The sequence below is a fragment of the Sphaeramia orbicularis genome, chromosome 7, assembly GCF_902148855.1.
Source record: "Sphaeramia orbicularis chromosome 7, fSphaOr1.1, whole genome shotgun sequence".
NCBI lineage: Eukaryota > Metazoa > Chordata > Actinopteri > Kurtiformes > Apogonidae > Sphaeramia > Sphaeramia orbicularis.
This window is the reverse complement of record NC_043963.1, coordinates 39,529,436-39,553,968: the sequence shown is the minus strand read 5'-3', so window position 1 is coordinate 39,553,968 and position 24,533 is coordinate 39,529,436. Positions and strand designations below refer to the sequence as shown.

The 24,533-nt window shown below is 36.4% G+C and overlaps 1 protein-coding gene across 1 annotated transcript in view; it reads right to left on the bottom strand.

Annotated features, from left to right (window-relative positions):
• ntsr1 (neurotensin receptor 1 (high affinity)) overlaps positions 1-24,533 on the bottom strand; it is a 98,043-nt gene that overhangs the window by 10,535 nt on the left and 62,975 nt on the right. Inside the window, exons 2-3 of the mRNA XM_030137778.1 lie at positions 23,024-23,225; positions 13,991-14,075 (exon numbers count right to left, since the gene is read on the bottom strand). Coding sequence (XP_029993638.1) covers positions 13,991-14,075; positions 23,024-23,225 — 287 coding nt within the window. The remainder of the gene's footprint in view (positions 1-13,990; positions 14,076-23,023; positions 23,226-24,533) is intronic.

Sequence of the window (24,533 nt, the reverse complement as noted above, 5' to 3'; positions counted from 1 at the left end):
GACTTACTGTCTAAAAATAAGTTCTTATATCTCACTGAAGAGTTACTCTTTAGGTCTTATTTTAAGTGCGATGAGATATTTTGACTAGAAATAAGAAAAATACACTTGGTAAGATTTAAATTTTTGCAGTGCAGTAGCTGTTTGGGTCTTTCTGGGTGAAGTTACTCTTCTGCCACTGTTACTTTGCTTGTAAGTGAAGATGACAATATGAGTACAACATCTGCAGTGGCAATGTATCATGCTGATGCAAAAACTGAGTGGAGTTGAGTAAAGGTGTGTTGAGCCAATACTGTCAGTGGAGGTGAAGTTATAACGACACAAAAGGTGCAGCAACAGCTACTGAAGTCCTGTGTGTCTGTGGTGATTCACCTTGTGTGCATAAAAACAGATGAAACCTGACCTTGACGCCTAAATTTATTCTTTGAATTGTGCTTTAAACTAGTTTTTACTATCATGTTGTCATCCATTTTCAGAACCGCTTAGTTGTAGTGAGGGTCACTGGGGTGCAGAGCCTGAGCCTGTCCTGGCCACCAGTGAGTGAAGGTGGGGTACACCCTGGACGTGTCATGTCCTCACAGGGCTGACACACACACATAAACAGATGTACGACCACTCACTCATACTCACGTCCATGGGTGATTTAAATTGACCAGTTAGCATATTATATTGCATGTATTTGGACGGTGGGAGGAAGCTGAAGTACCCAAACCACCTTTATAATAGATTCAAGACCTTTATTTGTCCCCAGGGGTCAACTGTTCTTGTTTCAGTAACAAATAAAACAACAGAATATCAATGATTGTCACTTTATTTGCACTGTGCACTTTAACTAGGTATGAATGTGTGAATATGTGACTTGACAGAATGGGAGAGAGGCAGAGTGTAGGTATGGGAATCGAGAACCGGTTCTTTCAGAGAACCGATTCCCAGTAGCTCAATTCCTTGGAATCGTTTGCCTGCCTGCTTAACGATTCTGCTTATGGATTCTGCCTTAGTTGTGCATGCGTGATGACATCACACGTATGCTGCATGGCGTCGAGGCAGAAATGCTCGAAAGTATGGCTATATTTCAAGCGAAAAGATGACACCAGGGCCACTGGTAACACTTGCAAAGCTTCCATTCCTTCAAAGGGGAAAATCCCTCCAATATGCTAAAACATTTGTCCGCACAGCATGAAATTCATTTGCAGGAATGTTACGGGTTTGATACACTATTTAGCAACACTAGTGAATCTAGTGGCAGAGCAACACCAGGGCATCATCTGGGCCTGGTTCTACGGGGGGTGGGTAACAAACATCCTCCTGCCCCTTATAATATAAAGTTTCTCAAGGTAGCTGAACCAAGTCCGGCGTCATCTGTTATTATTATTTGTGCATACTGTATGTGTTATATTTTCTGTGCAGAGATGGAAATATAAAAGACAGTTAATGCAGAATTGATAAGGAATCGGACTGATAAGCAAAATTGAGAATGGACTTGGAATCGTTAAATTAAATCGTTAAATATCAATTCCCATCCCTAGTAGAGTGTGTGTCTTTTTTGTACTGTTTTTACTGCTTTCACTATTTTTTTTTTTTTTATCACTGTATATTTTCTTTTTTTTTGTTTTACTGAAGAAGTACCATTTTTTACAAGCGCATCAAGATTTCGTTGTGTATGCTTTGTGTATACAATGACAATAAAAGGAGTCTTGAACCCTGAATCTTGAATGATTTTACTGCTGACTTTAATTATTCTGGTAAATAAGTTTTTTTTCGTTTCAGATTGATAGATGCAAACCAGCAAATGAAAGAGAGCGTGATAATGGACTTAATAGACATAGAGAAACCTTGTCATTATAAAAATAAAAATAAATCCTTACTGAAGTCACTACGGACCATTACATAGTTTCAAGTCTTTGGCAGCCAAGCCTAGAAAACCATTAGAAACACTTAGATGTAATGTGGCCTACACTAATAAACTTTTGTACAAATGCAACTGCTGGGCCTTAAAGTAAAATGTCAAGTAAGCCTCCAATTAGGACCAACCAGCCCATTTTATGTTTAAAGAATGAACAGTACAAGAAGAGTAGACTTAATGTCTTGTTTATTCTAAAGGGCAGATGCTTTAAGAGTTTATATGTTGAAAAAGGACAAACTAAGCAGATTTGTCCAGCAGACCACAGTGAGTGACGCCTGGTGTTTACCAATGACTGCCAAGCATGTATTACACCAAACCACTAATCCACTCTTTGGATGTCATTGCTCATTTTAGGCCTAGTCCTCTTCCCAAAATCTCTCCAACATCATTAACAGGTCAGCTGCTGGGGAAGTGTCTCCCTGTTTGGACTTCAGGATCCTCGCCAGCTTCGCTTTATATTAATGTCGTCACATAATAAGATCAGTTTATGAAATACACTATAGCAGCTCAACGTAAAGCTTTTATAATAGGAGCACATTACATTTACTTTGCAAATCAGTCAAAGTTAATTTAATATGCTATATATATTTATATGATATGTGGGTTTTTAACTGATGCTTTTAAAACCGTTCCGATATCACTGGGGTGAAGATGAAGGAAAGGGGAGATTAAGCCACACAGCAGGAGAGGGACACGACTGGCATAAAGATTATATAAGGCAGAGCAGGACATCAGCCAGTAATGAACGGCATTAAAGAAGAAAAAGACGATGACATAAGATAAGAAGATTGAGCAAAACTTGGAAGTCATGCAGAAGTTGCTTGGAAACCAGCATGCAGGCCTATCCTACAGTTACGTAGGCTATAGAAAGGCTACAGTCGTGGAAAAAAATATTAGACCACCAAAAGTCATCAAAAACAATGGTTATGCAATCAAGTACTAACTCCTGTGTGTATCATGTGACTAAAACAGACAGAAAAATAGAACATGGAATACCTAAAAGCACTGTTTTTGGCAGTAGTAGTAGCAGTAGTAGTTTATTCGGTTGTTAATTACATTAAACAAACAAAAACAACATACCCTTTGTTCCATATACAATGCGACCAAAAGGGCTCAGGCTGAAGTTAAGTCTTATTTTGCCCAACATTATTTACAATCAACACAATATTTACATATGAAAACAAACAAACAAACCAAAAAATGTTCAATGTAATCATTGCTAAATATACAACAGAAGAGAACACATATTTAATTTAATTCAGGTAAATCATGTCCTTATCTCAATTATCAGTGGTGAACCTAGTCTTTTAAACAAGTATTTTCTTTAGTCAATCCTAAACTCTATTTTTGAATAATAGTTCATTTGTGCATCTTTTTAAAAGTTTTAATTGTTTTAGACTGTTTGAATCGATCTTCCAGGCCATTCCAAAGACTAACCCCTCTAACGGAAATGTATACAATGCCATAGCTATTGATATAAGAACTTAAGTGATTTTGGTTATTACCAAGAAAACATGGAAAATGGATAGATATCAGCTCTTAAATTAAACTCTTATGAGCTATTTTTGTTGTTATCATTATATTTGTCCAAACGAATGTACCTTTAGTTGTACCAGGCATTAAAATGAACACGAAATTGAAGAAAACAAGGGGTGGTCTAATAATTTTTTTCCACAACTATATGTGCAAAAATATGCACTCAGTCAAACTAACAGAACTTACTCAAAAATGTTTGTTTTTTTTTCTTTTTTTTGGAATGACTGGTAAATGTGTGAGTCTGTGTAATAGTGACACTGTAGATACTGAATGGGAATCAGTGCTAATATTAGCAAGTTTGCTGGCATCTACATTCCCAGTGTAATTTGTAGAGCAGTAATTCGAATGAGATGACTGCGAATGTTTTTAAGAAAAAATGCAGAAAAATGATCATAAGAGAAACAACTATCTATAACTAAAAAACTCTACCTGTAGTGCTTAATTTCTACAGAAAAACCGTCGAACACAATAATAACAAATGCATAAATGGATTTGCTATTTGCTCCATTATGGTCCCCAAAATCTGGACATTGGCATTTTTTTATGTGTGTGTTAATAAAAGTAGTGAATTGCTTAGAATGATTTAAGTCTCGTGCAGCATAGACTTAAAGCCTGTAAAATCTGACCCATGAAAAACCAGCCACAATTTTTTTTTTTTTTTTGAATTTAAATATTTCTGAGCCTTTTTAACATATTCCAAAGAAAAATTTTTGTCTTATCATTTTGTTTATTATATATTTTTTGTATCATATTTGATACATTGGGCATTTTTGGCAACTTTTTGTTCATAACAACATTAACTTTATTAGTAACATTTTGAAAATATAGAACATTACAGATATACAGGGTGGGGAAGCAAAATTTACAATGAACATTTAGTTGTTTTTTCTCAGCAGGCACTACGTCAATTGTTTTGAAACCAAACATATATTGATGTCATAATCATACCTAACACTATTATCCATACCTTTTCAGAAACTTCTGCCCATATGAGTAATCAGGAAAGCAAACGTCAAAGAGTGTGTGATTTGCTGAATGCACTCGTCACACCAAAGGAGATTTTAAAAATAGTTGGAGTGTCCATAAAGACTGTTTATAATGGAAAGAAGAGAATGACTATGAGCAAAACTATTACGAGAAAGTCTGGAAGATACTATTAAAGAAGAATGGGAGAAGTTGTCACCCGAATATTTGAGGAACACTTGCGCAAGTTTCAGGAAGCGTGTGAAGGCAGTTATTGAGAAAGAAGGAGGACACATAGAATAAAAACATTTTCTATCATGTCAATTTTCTTGTGGCAAATAAATTCTCATGACTTTCAATAAACTAATTAGTCATACACTGTCTTTCAATCCCTGCCTCAAAATATTGTAAATTTTGCTTCCCCACCCTGTATATATATATATATATATATATATATATATATATATATATATATATATAGGTTTGTTTTTCTTTTTTTACATAAACGTTTTACAGCCTCTTAATGTCCCTTGAATTTCCCCACATTTTCAATATTTTTCAATTTTTAACTAAATAGCAATATAAATATTTTGCTTAATGTAACTTTTTGAAAATTACTAAATACTTTTCTACAAAATATGTGTTGGATGATTTATCATTAGTGGCCATATTGAAAAGGCCCCCCAAAATAAACCTTTCTACTGGCTGTAGTGGGATGATAATCCACCAGGGGACAGAAAGCACGTATCAGGTATTATACACCAAGTTTTTAAGGAAAGTATTGATCTTTTTGATAAAATAAAGGTGACATGTGACATGAATGGTTTTATAGGGTTAATACCAAGATCACATGCATTTCCCTGCGGTGCCCATACGTACATGTGTGTCCATCTACATTAATGTTGCTAGATCATAACTGTGTTCTGCAATGGACTCTATGCACAGCCCCACTACTTCCTGAACTTCAGGTGGGTCCTTTACTTTCTATCTTTTATTACTGGACAAACTGATAAATCCAGGTGTGTCTGCGACATATTGTTGTGGCTACTGATTAATTTGGCTCATCTGGATTAATCAGTGTGTCCAATAATGAAAGACAGGAAATAAAGGACCCATCTGAAGTTCAGGAAGTAGTGGGGCTGTGCATAGAGCCCATTCCGTGTGTTGTCAGGCAGGACACATTTTCATTCAACTCAATCTGTTGTAGAATTTTTCTCCCACCATCCAATCAACTCACCCTCACTCCGACAGAATGATGGACAAGGTCTTTTGTGACTCCCCAAATGACATAATTGTGTTTGCATATTTACTGGTTGGGTCTGGGATGTTGGGGTGGTACCCTGACAACAAAACAAATTTCACACAATGATGGATGACAGGCATGGAGGACAAAAGACATAAAATACCACAGATATTTGAAATGTGGAAAAATATCTGCTGCATTCAGGCTGTGATGATTTAGATTTTGGTGCAAAGATAATTTGGTTAGGGCTAAAATAGGAATGTTATATATTCACTTTATTGTGTATATTTTTATTTAATTCTATGTTTTTAATTCCAGTTTTTGTGTTCTTAATAAAGGTTGAATGAATGAACTGTTGTCATGGTATTGATGAACACATGGACACAGCTTAAATGTGACAAGTTATAAATTTGGTTTTAAATAAGACACAAATACTGGTTTCCAGTCTGGTTTGGTATCATCCACATAAATTACTTTATTTTGCTGCAAAAAGACTGACTGTCTCGAAGATGCATTAAAAACATTTATTTTAACCAATAAAGACCCAGTGCTACTTTTGTGGCATATTGTTTTTTGTATATTTCACTTTTTTAAAGTGATTTATCGCCATTTATTTTAACATTATCCTCTGTATTTTGTCTTTTTTCAGTGTAAATCATGTATTTTCCTATATTTAATTCAGTGATAATATAGATGTTCGTAAAAGCTTAGATTAAAGTTGAGGGTTATTATATCAAAAACAGAGAAAACTGAAGAAAAAGCATCTTTTTCAGTAACATATATCATTAACAGACCATAAACCAAGTGTGTCCATCCACTGTCACTGATCAAACTCCATAGGTTTTACTGGTGGTAGATTAACTCACAAAGACCCAGTGTGACTTTTGTGTCAGTTTCCAAATGAATTTTTCTCTAAATTCAACCTTTAAGTGATTTATTATCATTTATTACCTCCGCCAAGGAGGTTATGTTTTTGCCAGGGTTTGTTTGTTTGTCTGTCCGTTAGTGTGCAACATAACTCAAAAAGTTATGGACAGATTTGAATGAAATTTTCAGGGTTTGTTGGAAATGGGATAAGGAAGAAATGATTAAATTCTGGTGGTGATCGGGGGTGGGGGGGCCCATGGGGGGGGCCACTGATCAGCCTTGGCGAAGGTCTGCGCTCTCCGAGTGCTTCTAGTTCTAATATTATCCTCTGTCTTTTATGGGGGGGGGTTTCTGTGAAAATCGTGTATTTTCTTATATTTAATTTACTGATCATGTACATGTTCATAAAAGCTCACATTAAAGTTGAAAGTTATTATACCAGAAAGAGAAAACTGAAGAAAAGATGACTTTTTCAGTAAAATATATCATTAACTGAACATAAACCAAGTGTGTCCATCCACTATCATTGATCCAACTCCATGGGTTTTATTGGTGAATCAATGCTGTAGAGGATCACAGTGTTTCCATGGTAACTACAGAGCCTCTGAATGTCCAAATGGGTCATATCTGATGACCATGAAAATACGACAAACTACATTTTACACCAATTATTTACATGTATTGATAGAATTAGTGGATCAACAGGTATTACACAGTTTAGATCAGTAGATGGCTTTGGTTGCCAGTGGATGTTTGGGTTTTTATGACTTAAAATACTTCAGTACTAATAACTGAATGCAATGCTGCTGCCAAAAAGAACACTCCTGTATTGTATTTGGAAAATGAATTCATGTATCATACCATTATTATTATGTATTTTACCAAGACAGTAAAAACAGAGTCACTATTCATTTTGGATCATCACCTACAACTTTGGTAAAGGCAACACTAAGACTGAACAAAAATATATTGTTAAAGGGGTCATATTTTGCTAAACCCACTTTTATTAGTCTGTGGTTCATTGATTTGTGTATTTGGACCCTAATAGTTCATGAAGTTTGACTTTGAACCCTCCAGGTGCTGCAAAACTATCTTCATATTAATTCCAGGCAAAAACCAAGTGGACTTCTACCACCTGTTTTAATTCCTTTTTAATTTGTTACGTTTTATATCTAGTTAAGTCACGACATTTGCACATATAAGGTCAAGACTTCCAACGAACATTTCTCCGAGTACGACATAATTGTTTGTCAGCAACAGCGGTTGTAGTCCATACTGAAAATATGTCCAAACTTCAAGCCGATTACCTAAAATGTTCAGCTGATGGTTGAACAGGACAGAGCAGCACAGTCAACAACCTGGAGGGGGTGGGGCATGAAGTGGCTCATTTGCATTTAAAGGGCAAAACGACCTTTCTGGTGTCATTACTCAGAAATAAGGTTGAAGATGGACCTGTGGAGTTGAATTAATGAAGAGTTCAGACCCAAGCATAACATTTACAGTTTATGTAGACCACAGGGAAATATTTTAAAATGCATAATTCCATTTAAAAAAGCAAAATTTTACTCCTTTAACCCTTTATCAGGCAAGTGACTATTTTTTGGTAATTTTCTCAAACATTAAACATGGGGCCAATCTTGTGCTTCAGTGAGGTCCAGAAGCATATTGGTTTTTATAAAAATGTATAGTGATTCATAGAGATTTTACAGACATTTTGAAGCTGTAAATAGTGAATATGAGTGATTTTTGTCAGTTTATGACCTTATAACAGTTGTTTTATTGCATGTGTTTACTTTTTATCAACTGCAGCTTGAATGTTTTATGGCAAGAGGAGATAGATAACGATGTCCACTAACATACTAAGGTTGACATTTTGACTTTAAGAGTGTTTCACTGAGAACAGATGTAGCAGAAAGTAGAAACCTAGATAACACATCTGTAATTAAACAGGTAACACTGAAGTAGAAAGTAAAAGCTTATGCTGCAGATCATTACAGACAGCATCCATCACTGCTGCGCTGTGTAGATACTTCTGTAGATACTCCCAAGTGCCATCTCAGTTATCAGAATCTGGCGTATTGATCTGTCCCCGCTCTTTGAATTTAAACCAATGGACAAGGGTCCCTGAAGTGGGCAGGCGGTCAATGCTGTGTGTCTGAGTCTGCATACGAGGACACCATTATAGATGAAGGAAAACGGGATCGAAAAGGACAACACGCATCGTACTGAACGTGACCTTTTCATTATATATACTGAAGTCATTCTGTGGACCACGTTTATGTCAGGGTGGATGGCACATGATCCATGAACCAGTGGCTGAAGTGGTTGAATTTTGACATTGATAGAAATCCCTAAAGGAGAACAGATCGTTGCTTGTAATTACACATGATGTCTGGGAAACTCTGGACCAAAGATGCAGCCTCTTCCATCCAGCACAAGGACATCAGTCAGTCTCCTCTTGGGGCAAATTCATTCAGGACCAATCTCCCTGGCATCAAGTCTGAGGTTTGAGAAAAATATGAAGAAAAAGGAGCAAAATATTTGACTGGTTGTGAGTGAAGCCAGCATCCTTTTTGTATTCCCAACCCACATCTACCTGCACTGGATTCATGAAACTGGCAAAATTCAGTAAACATGTTCTGAGTAAACACAAAGTGCATCGTTTCTGCGGTTTTCTTATTGTGCCACTGATTCAGGAAAGTTTAAGTCAGTGTTTTTCAACCCTGGGGTCAGGACCCCAAGTTGTCACCTGGAATTTAAATGGGGTCACCTCAAATTTGTAGCAATTGATAAAAATAAAAACTTACAAATAAAAAATATATAGTGAGTTGACAGAGACAATCCCAATCCATAAAAGTCATGACAAACTGTGAGGCTGAAACTGAAGCACTGTGGTTCTGTTTATCTGTCAAATGTTCATTGTGGTCGGTTTCAGATGCTGCAGCTCTTTCATAATTCATAGTTTGAGTTCTTGTTTGTTCAGTATTAATTGTCAGCCTTGTAAATCCAGGCTGGACTGACTGTACATATCCTGACCAAGGAAAATAAAATTCTCACTTTGTGCAGTAATCTACACCTGGCTTTTCTGCCTCTGTCCATAATACTATACATTTCATAGACTAATGTTTAAAGTCTGTTTAAAGACTAAAGTGTTTCCTCGCCACTGTCACCAGTTACAAGTGGTTGCTCCTGTAGGATTCTGTTAGGTTTCTGTAAATTTGATTTGATTTTGATTTGATAAAGCACTTTGTGACTGTCTGTGAAAAGTGCTCTATAAATAAACTTACTTACTTACTTAATGTCGTCTAAAATTAAATTTTAATTGTAACATAGTGTAGCAAACTATTACATGATCAGAAAACAAATGAATTTTAGCAAAAAAAAAAAAGTCTCCGTTTTGAATGTCTGAGGTCGCCAGAAATTTGTGATGTTAAAATGGGGTCATGAGTCAAAAAAGGTTGGGAACCACTGGTTTAAGTGCTTTGTGTGCCTATAGAAATAGAAATCTAATCCATTATTATTATTATTATTATTATTATTATTATTATTATTGTTATTAATATTATTATTATTATTATTATTATTATTATTATTATTATTATTATTATTATTATTATTATTATTATTATCTTTGGTTTGTCATTGTCTCACATACGCCTGCATATTCGTCTAATATCCGCCAGCTCATACATACATGTGCACAATGGATGATAAATGAGCCTGCAGTTGAGCTTCAGTCAGACTTATCTGTCAGTATCCAGAAATCAGGGTGACACTGTGTACTTTTTAGTAGGTTTTCCCTAGCATACAAAATAAATATGAGAAAAGAATGAGTGGAAGAAAATAGAAATCTTAAGAATTTCCAAGTGACTTTGACTGATTGACCTCATTTTACGGAAGCCTTCTTTCTGCCAAACAGAGCAAAATATTACAAAAATAATTTTCTTTTCCATCTGAAATGCAGCAGAACCAAAGATGATCCTTTTATAATGCCTGAGAAGTGACTCATGCTGTTTTTATAACTGACGTACTGATGCTGTACCCTGTGGTCTTTTAGGTGCCCATGCCAAATCCCACTGAGAGAGTAATAACAGTCGCAGCTTCTCAATCAATCCTCCTCTGCAGGCATGAAAATACACAATAGTGTCCAAACTCATAATTTGCAGAATGAATACTTCACACACAAATGGACGCTCACACATTTATAATCAGTGGCAACTAGATGCTTTGAGATGTGATACAACTGTAACACAAATGTCCCATGCTTTGCTATAATAATTTTGTGTAAGTAATAATACGGTTTTATTGCTGCGCTGTTAAGTTGTTAATCAAAGCCCAAAGTAAGAGTTTTTTTCTAGCCTGTGGAAGTATTTACAGGCTCTGCTTCGCATAGTAAAAACATGATGTTTGATGTACATGGGTAAATAGAGACATGGAAAGCAAATCACAAACAGATTTAATCTAGCAGGCAGATAACAGGACGCAGTATCTATTTTCCCAACGGAGGCTGATAGAATAAACACTGAAAATAAGAACCAGAGCATGAACAGATGTGAGTGAGATGAAACAACCTGTAACGGTGTTCAGATGTCTTTGATCAATAAAGTAAATAAATGTGAATGACAGTTTTATTCGACTTAATACCTCTGCAACTGGGCAGTGCATCTCTCGGTCTGTCTGTGACTTACTTTGTGGACTATGTGAGAAACTCAGAGTGGAATACAACTATTTTTTAAGTGTGATAAATGACAACAAGCTGCAGAGTCAGTGTGGGCAGCTTCAGGGCAGGTAGGCGGGCCCTTCAGCAGTGTTTTGCTTCAGGAGGTGAAGACTCTGCTCACAGCACAAATCCATTTTGGAGTTATTTTTGAGGCAAGTTATTTTTTTTTTTTTCTGTACTACAGCGCTACACCTGATCTAATGGGGGTCTTCCACCTGCCGAATCCCCTGTGTGTGTCTTGAGTACATCTGGGGAAGATACTTTTACAAGTTCTCTTATATCATTTCAGTTAAAGCTTAAAATGACATTTGCCAAGAAAAAAAAAACATTTGCAGTCATTTAGTACTTTGAACACTGTTAATCCTCTGTTGCTCATCTGTAATGGAACTTTTGTCTACTTTAGTTTCCCAAAAGTAACAGTAAAAGCCAAAATGAAATTGTGAGTATGAGAAAACTTGTGATAAATCACCTCTTCTACTGCATTATGAACATAACGTGCTGTTCACTTTTAATAAAACCCTGGCCAAATATAGTGGAAGATTCTGTTGAAAGTTACTCCCTATAATTTAGATGAGATTGTCTTTGTATAAAACTGATTACATGCATATTTAGATTTGAAAGTACTCAGATATTATAACTGGACAAGGCCATTTGACCTTGAAAAAGTAGGTCAAGGTCAACTATTTTCAATGGGCTTCTGCTCCATGCCAAGATGCATCCACAGTATAAATGTGGTGCAGATATGTCAATGCATTCTTCAGATAATGTGATTATGTTGTTGAATGGACAGACAGACAGACAGACAGACAGGCCGACAGACAGACGGACAGAAGACAAAATGATTACCATACCCTGCGGGTGAGGGGTAAAAACTCTGTATTTACACTGCAAAAAAGTGTGTCTAAAAGCAAGATAAAAACACTAAATCTGAGGAAAAAGGTACTCAAAACAAGTGAAATTATCTGTCCATGCAGCAAGATAATTTCACTTGACAAGATTTCTTGAATTTAGATAATAAAATCTAGAAATAAGCATGTCTATGGATGCATTTAGAGGGCTTAAAATAAGCATAAAATGCTGGTTTTAAGATGAAATCACTTAAAATGTTACTTTTTACAGCCTCAAAATAAATGAACCATACTAAATATAAGATGACTGAGCTGGCTATAAGAATTTAAGTCTTAAAATAAAAGTAAGAAGGAGAAAAAATTCTTAAAATAAGCATTTGATTCAGCTGAAAATAACCATTTTAACCAGAAATTGAACCTAGGTCTACCACAATTGGATTCTAATACCTTCCCTACTGAGCTAAACAGCCACTGTACTGTCAGGGAACCAATTAGCTCCACCTTATGGAGGAGACATGGGTGTCCATGTTAAAATAAATAAAAACAAACTCTGAAACAAACTACTATTAATCCATAACTGTATATCCCATCTCAAAAATTCTCACAGGTGAGACTTGTAGTGAGTCTTCTGAACGCATCGATGTATAATATGTGGAAAAAGGTCAGAAGTGAATAAGCAGTGATTGTGGGAGCGAGGAGTTTGCCAAATATGTTAGTGACAGAAATTTAACATGGAAGTGAATGAGAGAAAAAATGTGGCTTTGGTTTCATGTCTATGACATTCCTACTAGCCGTAGGAATTTCTGAGCCATTTTTTAACTTAGTCAAGGGTCATGCTGAACTGTGACATCATTTTTGTCATGTTTAAAGCCTGTAAATAACAATAAAATGGTTAAAAAAAAGTTAGTTGCTGTCATTTCTTCAGATTCATTTCTTGCAGTGCATGTTGGAAGTCAGAACGATAATAAACTCTGTTTCCTTCAGATGCTTTTTGTGTGATTTGAATCTAGCAACTTGACTTTGTTACTGAATCTTAAAACAAGATATATATTGATGAGACTTTGGGAGAGAGATGTAATATGTCTTATTTTAACAGTTATTTGCCTCATTTTAAGATTTCCCTCCTACTTGAGACAAAAAAGACAAGGCTGTGCTTGATTTCAGATTATAGTGTAAAGCTGAACACTTAAAATAAGAAATTAACCCTTAAAACAAGATAAATTAATTAACACTTCTAAATCTAAATTGTTTTTTTTTTTTTATATGTTTTTCTTTTTCTTTGCAAGAACAAAATAATTTTCAGTGTGGGGCAAGGAAAGACAAATGACTGTCTTTAATGTTTAATTTTAAGCCTTACACAAACCAAATGTGTTAAAGTCAGGGTGGGACATTGTGTCAGACTGTGTACACACACACACACACATCATGTGGTTTGTGTGTTTGATTTGCTTTTACACAGCGGGTTTGCTGAGGTTGATGATACTCAACATGTGTGACCATCTTTCAGTGAGCAGCAGAAGCTTTCTCAGCGGTAACATCCATTTTACTGAAACTGTGTCGGTTTGATTTAATTAGGGAAAGAATATATAGTTTGAAAGAGATGATCATTAGAGGAGAGAGAGCGAGAGAATAAGAGATAGAGTGAGCATGTGAATCTTCAATGAAGTCAATCTAATCAGGAAGATGTATCTGCATGGCTCCTCTTTGTCAGAGCCTCTTAACTGATGACCTAATAAACGATGGCTGTGGCCAACAGTTGTGTGTGTTTGCGTATGTGCATTAAAATGTGTGTAAATGATCACGCATGTGCGATCTGGAGTCTGGTCCACACATGCTACATCAGTGTCTGTATGTGATCTTGTGTGCAGCCAACTCTTCCCTTGCAGGAAAAGGCGAATAGAATTGGTACTTACTCAGGCCAGTCAGATATGTAGCAGAACATGAGGCGGCGAGTGTGATAGGGCAGCCAGCAGACCACGAAGGCAATGACCACCGCTCCTACACAGCAGGGATAAAACACACAGCAACACAAGCACTGAGTACAGACAGAATAGAATAGAATAGAATAGAATAGAATAGAATAGAATAGAATAGAATAGAATAGAATAGAATAGATCTTTATTGTCACTGTCACAGGAACAATGAAAATTCATTTATCAGCAAAAACAATTAGTGCAAAAAAAGACTGTGCAAAACACAGGTGTCAAACATGCGGCCTGGGGTCCAAAACCGGCCTGCCAAACTGTCCAATCTGGCCCTTGGGATGAATTTGTGAAATGCAAAAATTACACTGAACAAATTAACAGTCAAGGATTTGTTTTAGTTTTTAAAAAAAAGTAAAATTACACCAAAATGTTTACATTTACAGACTAGCCTTTTACAAAAAATGTGAATAACCTGAAGTGTCATATGAGAAGTATGTGGAATTGCGCCAATATTCTGCCTGTTGTTAAATGTTGTGTGCATTTTTAGATCCACTGTGATCTGTAAGTTGTGATGCACATGTATAAATGATAAAGTAAGGTGTAATATTGTTAAAACTGCCCTTATTTTTTAAAAGAATTTTCAAGTTGTTCATATTTGTTCATGTTATGTTCAAGTACAGTTCGTAGATGTAAATATTTTCATTATGAAATGTTAGTTTTTTTACTCAAAAACATAGAGAAAACTTTGGCGTTGACATTATTTATCAGTTCTTATCCTATTATTTATATTATTTTACTGGTCCGGCCCACTTTAGATCATATTAGGCTGAATGTGGCCCCTGAACTAAAATGAGTTTGACACCCCGGTGTAAAAAATATCACACAAAGTACTGAAAAATGTAAGCAATGTACGAAGGCTACAAAATACAATGTTAAATACACATATACTACTAAAGTACTACACAAACTACTGAAATATACAAAAAAACAAACTCTATACTACAGATGGGAAATATGTAGAACAAATTAGAATACATAAAGACAATATGGGATATTTACAAGGTAAGATTAAGAAAAAAGGTGCATGGGTTGTGAGTACTGCACTGAGGTAGGGTAAGTATTACACTGTCTATTAGACTGGGGATGATGGTTCTTCAGTCAGTGTATGTGTGTATGTGTGTGTATGTGTGTATGTGTGTGTGTGTGTGTGGGGGGGGGCACATTGTACATTACTACATTACTACAAAACTTTTGACAGTTTCAAGTTAACACACTAATAACAATAGCACCTGTTTTCATTGTTTCAGAGTGGAACTGGTCATGGTAAACCGACCACAGGCTTAAGATATAAATCAATAATCCATTCAAGAGTTTAATTCAGTTTTTTTCTCTTTCTCAGTCTTTCTTTTGAAACTACATGTAATCTAACAAACTGACTGTAAGGGTGAACAGTTAAATAAATGATATAACATCAATGGCTTTTACTCTCAAAGCTCAACCCTAGAATGGCTTTATAGTGTTTGTCTTTTAAGTTTGTCTCTTGAGCAATGTCTCTAACTTCTATAGAAGAAGCACAGAGTGGAGCAGGAACAGGCAGGAAGACTAAGAAGAAACAGTGCTGCACACTTAATCCTCCACGCCCGAATATAGTGTAAAATTCTGTTGAAAGTTACAGCCCTATTATTTACATTAGATCAGTGGTTCCCAACCTTTTTTGGCTCGTGACCCGATTTTAACATCACACATTTCTGGCGACCCCAGACATTAAAAACTGAGAAATTTTTTTGCTAAAATTTATTTGTTTTTGATCATGTAATAGTTTGCTATACTATGTTGCAAATAAACGTTAATTTTAGATGACATTTAGTCTATATAATGTATATTATTATGGACGGAGGCAGAAAAGCCAGGTGTAGATTACTGCACAAAGTGAGAATTTTATTTTCTTTGGTCAGAGTATGTACAGTCAGTCCATCTTGGATTTACAAGGCTGACAATTAATACTGAACAAACAAGAACTCAAACTATGAATTATGAAAGAGCTGCAGCATCTGAAACCGACCACAATGAACATTTGAAAGGTAAACAGTACCACAGTGCTTCAGTTTCAGCTTCACAGTTTGTCATGTCTTTTATGGTTTGGGATTGTCTCTGTCAACTCACCATATATTTTTCATTAGTAATTTTATTTTTATCAATTACTAGAAATTTCAGGTGACCCCATTTAAATTCCAGGTGACCCCACGTGGGGTCCTGACCCCAAGGTTGAAAAACACTGCATTAGATTGTCTTTGGTGCGGAAATCTCAATGCGTTCTTCAGATAATGCGATGACGTCGTTGAAAAGACATGTTGCCATTTGACCTTGAAAATTATGTCAAGGTCATCAATTTTCAATAGGCTTCTGCTCCATGCCAAGATGCATCCATGGTATAAATTTGCTGCAGATATATCAATGCATTCTTCACATAATGCGATTACGTTGTTGAATGGACAGACAGACGGACAGATGAACGGATGGACGAACAGACAACAAAACGATATCTTACCCCTTTGGTCCAAAGTTGGCCGAGGGGTAAAAACTGTAAAACATATCTTTCTGCAAAAGTAAATAAGTCCAGGTTGCCTGCTGTTTAGGATTAAATCTGACACTTGTCAAATTTAATGAAGACTAACAGAAGTTTGAATTAATAAACTGCTTCCTGGCCAAAGCCATGCTGCCGGGAGGAACGTTTCTACAGGCGATCAATGATTTTGAGAACGAAATCTGTCTTCGTCAAAGGTCTAATCAATGTAAGTTTAAATAAGAGATTTAAGTTTAGTTCGGAGGGAATTCTCCACGGCACAGAGGTGGAGGGAGACGGAGACAGCGCTAATTACATCATGATCGAACATCTGTTTCTTCTGTTTGTAGTGTGACATCCTGTACAGGTGGTAAATTAGTACTTAATTAATCTATAAGGAAGTATTTGTGTCCAGAGAAGAACAGCATTACAAACAATTAGCTTAGATTCTTAAGAGTAGCCATATTAATTTGTGCTGTTTGTAGAAATGACAGCAAAGGAAAACTGTCAGATTTCTTTCATTCTTTTCTTTTCTTTTTTTTTTTTTTTTTTTAAATTTTTAAATTTTTAAATTTTAAATTTTATCACTATCATTCTTTTTACCTTTTTCACTACAAAAAATAGAAAATACAGTTGCATGTATTGAACAAAACATGTCAAAACAAGCCCCAACCTCCAATTTATTACAGTTCAAGGCTGGTAATTGGTTGGAGATCAATTTTAGTCTATTTTGTAGATAAAAAAGAACATTTTTGTTGAACTGGTCACCACAAAGGGCTATTGTTTACAGCTGGTCTTGATGTGTTTTCCCATTTGATTTCTACTGTGATCTCTTGAAGTACATTGTCAGGTACAGTACACAAAGAAATAAAATAAAATAAAATAAAATAAGTGGCAGCATGGATCCTTTATCTGTTGACTGCATTATATGAGGACCACCCTCCGTCCACCAGTGGGTCCATTTCAGACAGGGTTTCTGTCCTCAGCTCTCTATCAATCACTCTTTGTCACAACCGATCAGTCCCAGTTGGCTCCCTGAGTGTCGTCTCACACACATACACACACTCAAACTCATCCACTTAGAAGACAGAGTCATTATGGGGGTATCCCACAGTAGTCTGGGGGCGGTGATCATCAGCTGCAGCGTTATGGCCATGATTCACACTTGGCTGACATTTGTTTCGTGATGTTCCCTTTGTTCTCTGCTCCTGTTTCCTGTCTCCTGTTTCCATTCCAGTTTAATAAAGACACAAAAATGTTCAGAAATAGGGTTTTCACACTGGAAATAGTCATTCTGTCAATATTAACCCTCCCTCTACTGTTAAAGCATTGAAAATATACAGCAGTTTTGCACATCTTACAGTATTTGGTTTGCGATTTCACTGTAATGTACACAACTACACATAAATTGTACATTCTACATATCATAACTGGTAAGAAAAATAAATTTAATGGAGTGATATTTTGCTTTTTTCAAAATGGAATTATGTATTTTAAAATATTTCCCTGTGGTCTACATAAACTGTAAATGCTATGTTTGGGTCTGAATTCTTCATTAATTCAACTCCACAGGTCCATCTTCAACCCTATTCCTGAGTAATGACACCAGAAAGGTCGTTTTGAGCGCTGGCCCTTTAAATGCAAATGAGCCACTTCACGCCCCACCCCCTCCAGGTTATTGACCATGCTTTCTGTCCCATTCAGCCACTTGTGTTCGTTAATACAACCAACAGCTGAACATTTTAGGTAATTGGCTCAAAGTTTGAACATATTTTCAGTATGGACTACAACCACTGCTGCTGACAAACAATTATGTCGCACTCTGAGAAATGTTCGTCGGAAGTCTTGACCTTATACAGTATGTGCAAATGTTGTGACGTAACTAGTTATAAAATGTAACAAATTAAGCAGGAATTAAAACGGGTTGTAGAAATCCACTCAATTTTTGCCAAAATGAATTTAAAGATAGCTTTGCAGCACCTGGAGGATTCAAATTCAAACTTTTTGAACTATTAGGGTCCAAATACACAAATAAATGTACCAAAGACTAATAAAAGTGGGTTTAGAAAAATATGACCCCTTTTAAACAAATGCAACTACAATACAGTGTACCATAGCACGTGCTAAGGATAGAAATGTTGAAGAATGTTGAAAAAAAATGTGGAGATTGTTGTGAAATGGACAGAGTGTATTTAAATGTGAAATGCTGCTGCAAAACGGACAGTCTATCCTTGATATGTACAGCAATTTTGCGTTTTGTGCATAGTCAGAATTCAGTCTGATATGTGTAGGATTTTTGAGTTACTTATGGAATCTGACATAGGAATTTAAGGTAGGCGAAGGATGGTGTAAGGGGGTGGGAGATTATAAATTAAACTTCATCCTGCTCCTTTTGTTGTTTGATTTGAATGCAATATTTGCAGTAAATAAATAAAAAAACCAACAAATTATCAAAAGCTTATTCTGATCACCATCTACTCAGCATCAGCATCACTAATAAACCCTTTAAGGGAGAAATTTCCCGTAAAATTCCATGTTTATATACTATTTATTCATCCCTCCAATCATTCTGCGACACATCCAGACACCTCACCCACTGGTACCTGGGATAGGCTCCAGCACTCCCATGAGCCTTTAAAGGACTAAGTGGTTCAGAAAATGAATGAGTGAATGAACGAATTAACCCTGTAACACTAAACATATCATATTTGATACATGAGTTTTGAAGTCCTCTACATGATCAATGTGATATTTTTTTTTCTTGAAAAACCTGATGTATACAGTACAATAAGATACATGCAATACACAGATAATCCACTAGGGGGGAGGAATTCGTTCACCAGAGGCCTTTCCAGTGACACTCCAAGACTGTCATTAATGTGGAAGGAGGCAGAACTTTGCCAATTTTGAAAAGGAATTACCAATTCGTTAGACATGTTGGTGTTACATACCAGTCAAAAGTTTGGACTCACCTGGTTTTTAGCTTACTGGCCGACAGACTGTAAGCTATTGTCATCATGCGGCGTCCGTCGTCGTCGTCTGTCGTCAGTTACAAAAATTTCAATCGTCGTCTTCTCCGAAATTACAACTCCAATTGACTTCAAACTTGGTATACAGCTTCTTTATGATGATGTCAACAAAAGTTAGTGAAATTATTTCAATCCGGATCTGATTCTGGATTTGGTGCGACTTTGACAAATTTTCCCATTATAAGAGATAGGAAGTGGATTGATACAATAAATCAGTATCAATGATATCAAGTAGGAATTTGAATTTTTTACATATCTGATTGGAATATGACCAAAACTTGGGCTATTTCTGTAATATCATAAATACACATAACTGGGTGATAATAAATGGCATCTGGATACATTTCCCAAAGCTTTTAATTTGGCCGGTAAGCTACAGGGGCATTGGTCCTATTTTTCTTTATTTTCATGACTATTTACATTGTAGATTCTCACTGAAGGCCTGAAAACTATGAATGAGCACACATGGAATTGTGTAGTTAAAAAAGTGTGACCTAACTCAAAGCATGTTTTATATTTTAGATTCTTCAAAATAGCCACATTTTGCTTCTATTACTGCTTTGCACATTCTTGGCATTCTCTCGGTGAGCTTCATGAGGTAGTCACCTGAAATGTTTTCCAACAGTCTTGAAGGAGTTCCCAGTGATGCTGAGCACTTGTTGGGCATCTGCTGTCCGTCTCATGCCATTTAAATGAGAAAGTGAGTCCAAACTTTTGACTGGTAGTCTATATTATGTTTTTGTTTGTTCAAACATAATGATATTTGAGCATTGAGACGCGATGTATTAAATGCGATACAAAATTGAAACTCACGCATGGAAATTGATTGAAAAAAAAAATAATTGGGTTGTTCAGAAGGACCAATAAAGGCTCCAGTTTCAAAGAACTGGGATTTTCTGTCAATGATTTAATGGTTCAGGATTTACAGAGTTAATATACTATTTAAAACTCTTGCTCAACAGCTCAAAAACTCGTATGAGACATTTGTGATATAAAAATAGATTCCAAACAATGATCAAATGATTAAATTTCAGCTCAATGAATGAATGAATTAATGAAAACGTAAGTGAGCGAAACAGGTCTTATAAGAGACAGAAACAGGGACGATATGAAGAACAGCAGGCATTAATCTGTGCTCTATTCTGGTCAGCGTCTCAGTTTGCTTTCATAATTGATGAGTATAGAGCGCGAGGGCACATTACAGCCAGGATTAGTCTGCCCCTATATTACATCAGTGTGATAAAGATGGCAATAACAGTCAGAGAAATCATTATAAAATCCTATTTCATAATTGAAACTGCCTGACACTATCAAAGCAATTGAATTGCCACTAAACTGCAACATTAGGTGAGACTATAATTGATAGTATTGAAGACAAAACCGGACTCACATGGACACTACGCTCACTTTGGTTGAATACAGAATTAATTTCATTCAGTCTGTGATATGATGACACAAGTCTGACTGATGAAAGCTGAATCCCCATATTTAGATGCTGCGAATATTATGAAGCCAGTAATGAAAAACATAATGTACAGACTGGTTGGATGATAAGTGTCTCCGAGATTAAATGAGACTCTTTATTGTCATAATTATGGTTTAGCTGTAAAATAATTCTAAACTGAAGTTGGTGAATGATAATCTATGTTGTGAAATAGCATCTTATGATCGAATACTGCAAGTTGTTTTTGATCCTTGTTTGAGGTTCCTCTAAATCACTGACTAGATAACAGTGATGGATACTGTGGGTTTAGAGCATTTGTTTTGTTGGATTGAATGAACTGCACTTTGACAGTTTGATGGATAAAGAAAATGGATGTGTAAAGTTTGCACCATGTTCATACCACAACTTTACTGCTGCACTCTTTATATAGTCTAGATGAGACCACCTCTTCCAAATAGTCTTGTACTGACACAATGTCAAGGGGATAAAATAGCTATCTAAAGTAGCCGAATAGGAAAAAAAAAAACAAAAGCACTTGTTAAAACGACAGCCATCACCGACCAAAACCATCTACTGATCTAAACTGTTTAATACCTGTTAATACATTAATCCTATCAATGCATGTAAATAATTTACCATAGTTACCGTGGAAACACCATTCCCTTCTACAACATTGATTCACTGGTAAAACCCATGGAGTTGGATCAATGACAGTGGATGGAGACACTGGGTTTATGCTCAGTTAATGATAGATTTGACTAAAAAAGTCACTTTTTCTTCAGTTTCCTCTATTTTTGATATAATAACTTTCAACTTTTATCTGAGCTTTTATGAACATCTGCATGATCAGTGAATTAAATATAGGAAATGCATGATGTTCACTGAAAAAATACAAAAAAACAGAGGATAATGTTAGAATAAACGGTGATGAATCACTTCTGAAAGGTTAAATAGAGAGAAAAATTAATTTGGGAAGTGCCATAAAAGCAGCACTGGGTGTTTAGGGGTTAAAAACCAAATGAAATAACAGGCAGGTTGTGACTGAGTTGTCTTACATGTATAGCCTACACTGCTGGCACTAACTTCCACCTGAACCGAACTATCGGCAGTCTCAGAATTCGCAAACATCCCCATGCACATAAATACATTGTATACCTTACCTATCTCTCTGTGTGTCAAAACACAGTATTTGAAATCTCTTTGGCGGGACATTTTAGAGACAATTTGACAGCTTAGTGTTGCTAAATGACCCACATTTTTACTTTTAAATTCCTTTTTGCTTTAGTTGGACCATAAGGGATTATCCAAAATAAGGAGCAACTCTATTTACTGAAATAAATGTTGGAATGGCAATCAATTAAAGTTCACTCTCTGTGTTTTGACCCCTCTGTCTCAGTGTCTCTCTCTCTCTCTCTCAAATGTCACTCAGTATGCGTGAGTTACACACAACAGACCCTGTAAACTACTGTTTACTTAGTCTAATTAGCTGAATTATTTTGACATGATGAGAAATCTTAATTGATTAGGTTTTGTGTTACGTTTTACAGTCTGATTGAGTTGCTCGTTCGCCATAAATCCTCTACCATGTTGGTGTGATCAGCCCTTATCCATGGTCCTGAAACTTAATTAGACCATATCGCAGCTGTGGCTGTTGCAGAAAATTAAATATGTCATGTATTTTTAGTTTGTATTAAAGATGAATGTTCAACTGTTCCACATGTACTGTTAACATAAAAAATAATTAGGCCTGTTGATTACTTGTTTTTTCATGATTAAAAATAAATAAATAAAAAAACATCCCCCTCTCTGTTTTTTTGGCAAATCACACCCTGAAATGGCCATCTTTGTTCAAGGAGAATGAACACATGGAGAGTGAGCACAGTGGCTCAACACTCAGGTTGAACTGAGAAAATAATAAGTAAATTCTAACAGCACTACGACTCTAAATGACCTGCTGTGTGTAGAAAAGGAAGGTGTCCACTTACTGAGAACAAGGACTCCGTGGCGAAGTGATTGAGCGCGGTTGGGCTCCACAGTGACATTCAGCGTGGTGGGATTGCCTCCAACGATGCAGACACGGTTGTCTTGCTCAGCCTCTCGGAACATTCGCAGCAGCTGATTGGCTATGACCCCATTCAGCACCGATATGGCCACCATGGGCACCACAAAGGACAGGAATGCATTAACCTGTTCAGGGACAAAAGAGAGAAGTTGAGTGAACAGAGATCAGCTGTCAGAGCTGCCAATCCGGTGAAGGTCAGAGGTCAACATACAGTGCAGTGAGGTAAGCTTCTCATTTCTGAAACAACCATCAGTTTGATAAAGACTGGACTGGGTTTCAATTGAAAAAAAAAGTCATGTGGTGTGAGGAGTCCAGATTGACCCTGTTCCAGAGTGATGGGTGCATCAGGGTGAGAAGAGATAGCGATGAAGTGATTACCCATCATGCCCAGTAGCAACAGTTCAAGCCTCTGGGGGCAGTGATGTGGGGTTGGTTCAGTCGGTCTGGTCTGGGTTCAGTAAATGTACGTGTCCATGAAATAAGCTCAGCTGAACCTGGATATACTGAATGACCAGGTCGGAATGTCAGTGAATTATTTTTTCCCTTATGACACAGGCACGTTCTAAGATTCTTTATTTTTTTCTTCTGCCAAGGAGGTTATGTTTTTGCCGGCATTGGTTTGTCTGTCTGTGTGCAAGATAACTCAAAAAGTTATAGATGGATTTGGATGAAAACTTCAGGAAATGTTGATACTGGCACAAGGAACAAATGATTAAATTTTGGTGGTGATTAGGGCGGGGTGGGGGTGGGGGGGCGACACTGATCTGCCTTGGCAGAGGTCTGTGCTCTCCGAGTGCTTCTAGTTACCTCCGCCAAGGAGGTTTTGTTTTTGCCAGGGTTTGTTTGTTTGTTTGTCTGTCTGTTTGTTTGTCTGTCTGTTTGTCTGTCCGTTAGTGTGCAACATAACTCAAAAAGTTATGGACAGATTTTGATGAAATTTTCAGGGTTTGTTGGAAATGGGATAAGGAAGAAATGATTAAATTTTGGTGGTGATCGGGGGTGGGGGGGCCCATTTCCAGCAAACCCTGAAAATTTCAGCAAAATCTGTCCATAACTTTTTGAGTTATGTTGCACACTAACGGACAGACAAACAGGCAGACAAACAAACAAACAAACAAACAAACAAACAAACCCTGGCAAAAACATAACCTCCTTGGCGTGGGGGGGGCCCACTGGGGGGGCCACTGATCAGCCTTGGCGGAGGTCTGTGCTCTCTGAGTGCTTGTAGTTATTACTATTATTTTTTATTTTAGATTGTTTGCTTTTGCACTATCTTTTTTTGTGCTATCCTTATGCATGTACACTTTTATTCTTGCACTTTATTTTGTTGCTTCCTTGACCATTGAATTTCCCCATTGTGGGATCAATAAAGTTTAATCTAATCCAATCTAATCCAATCCAATCTAATCTAATCTAATCTAATCTAATCTAAT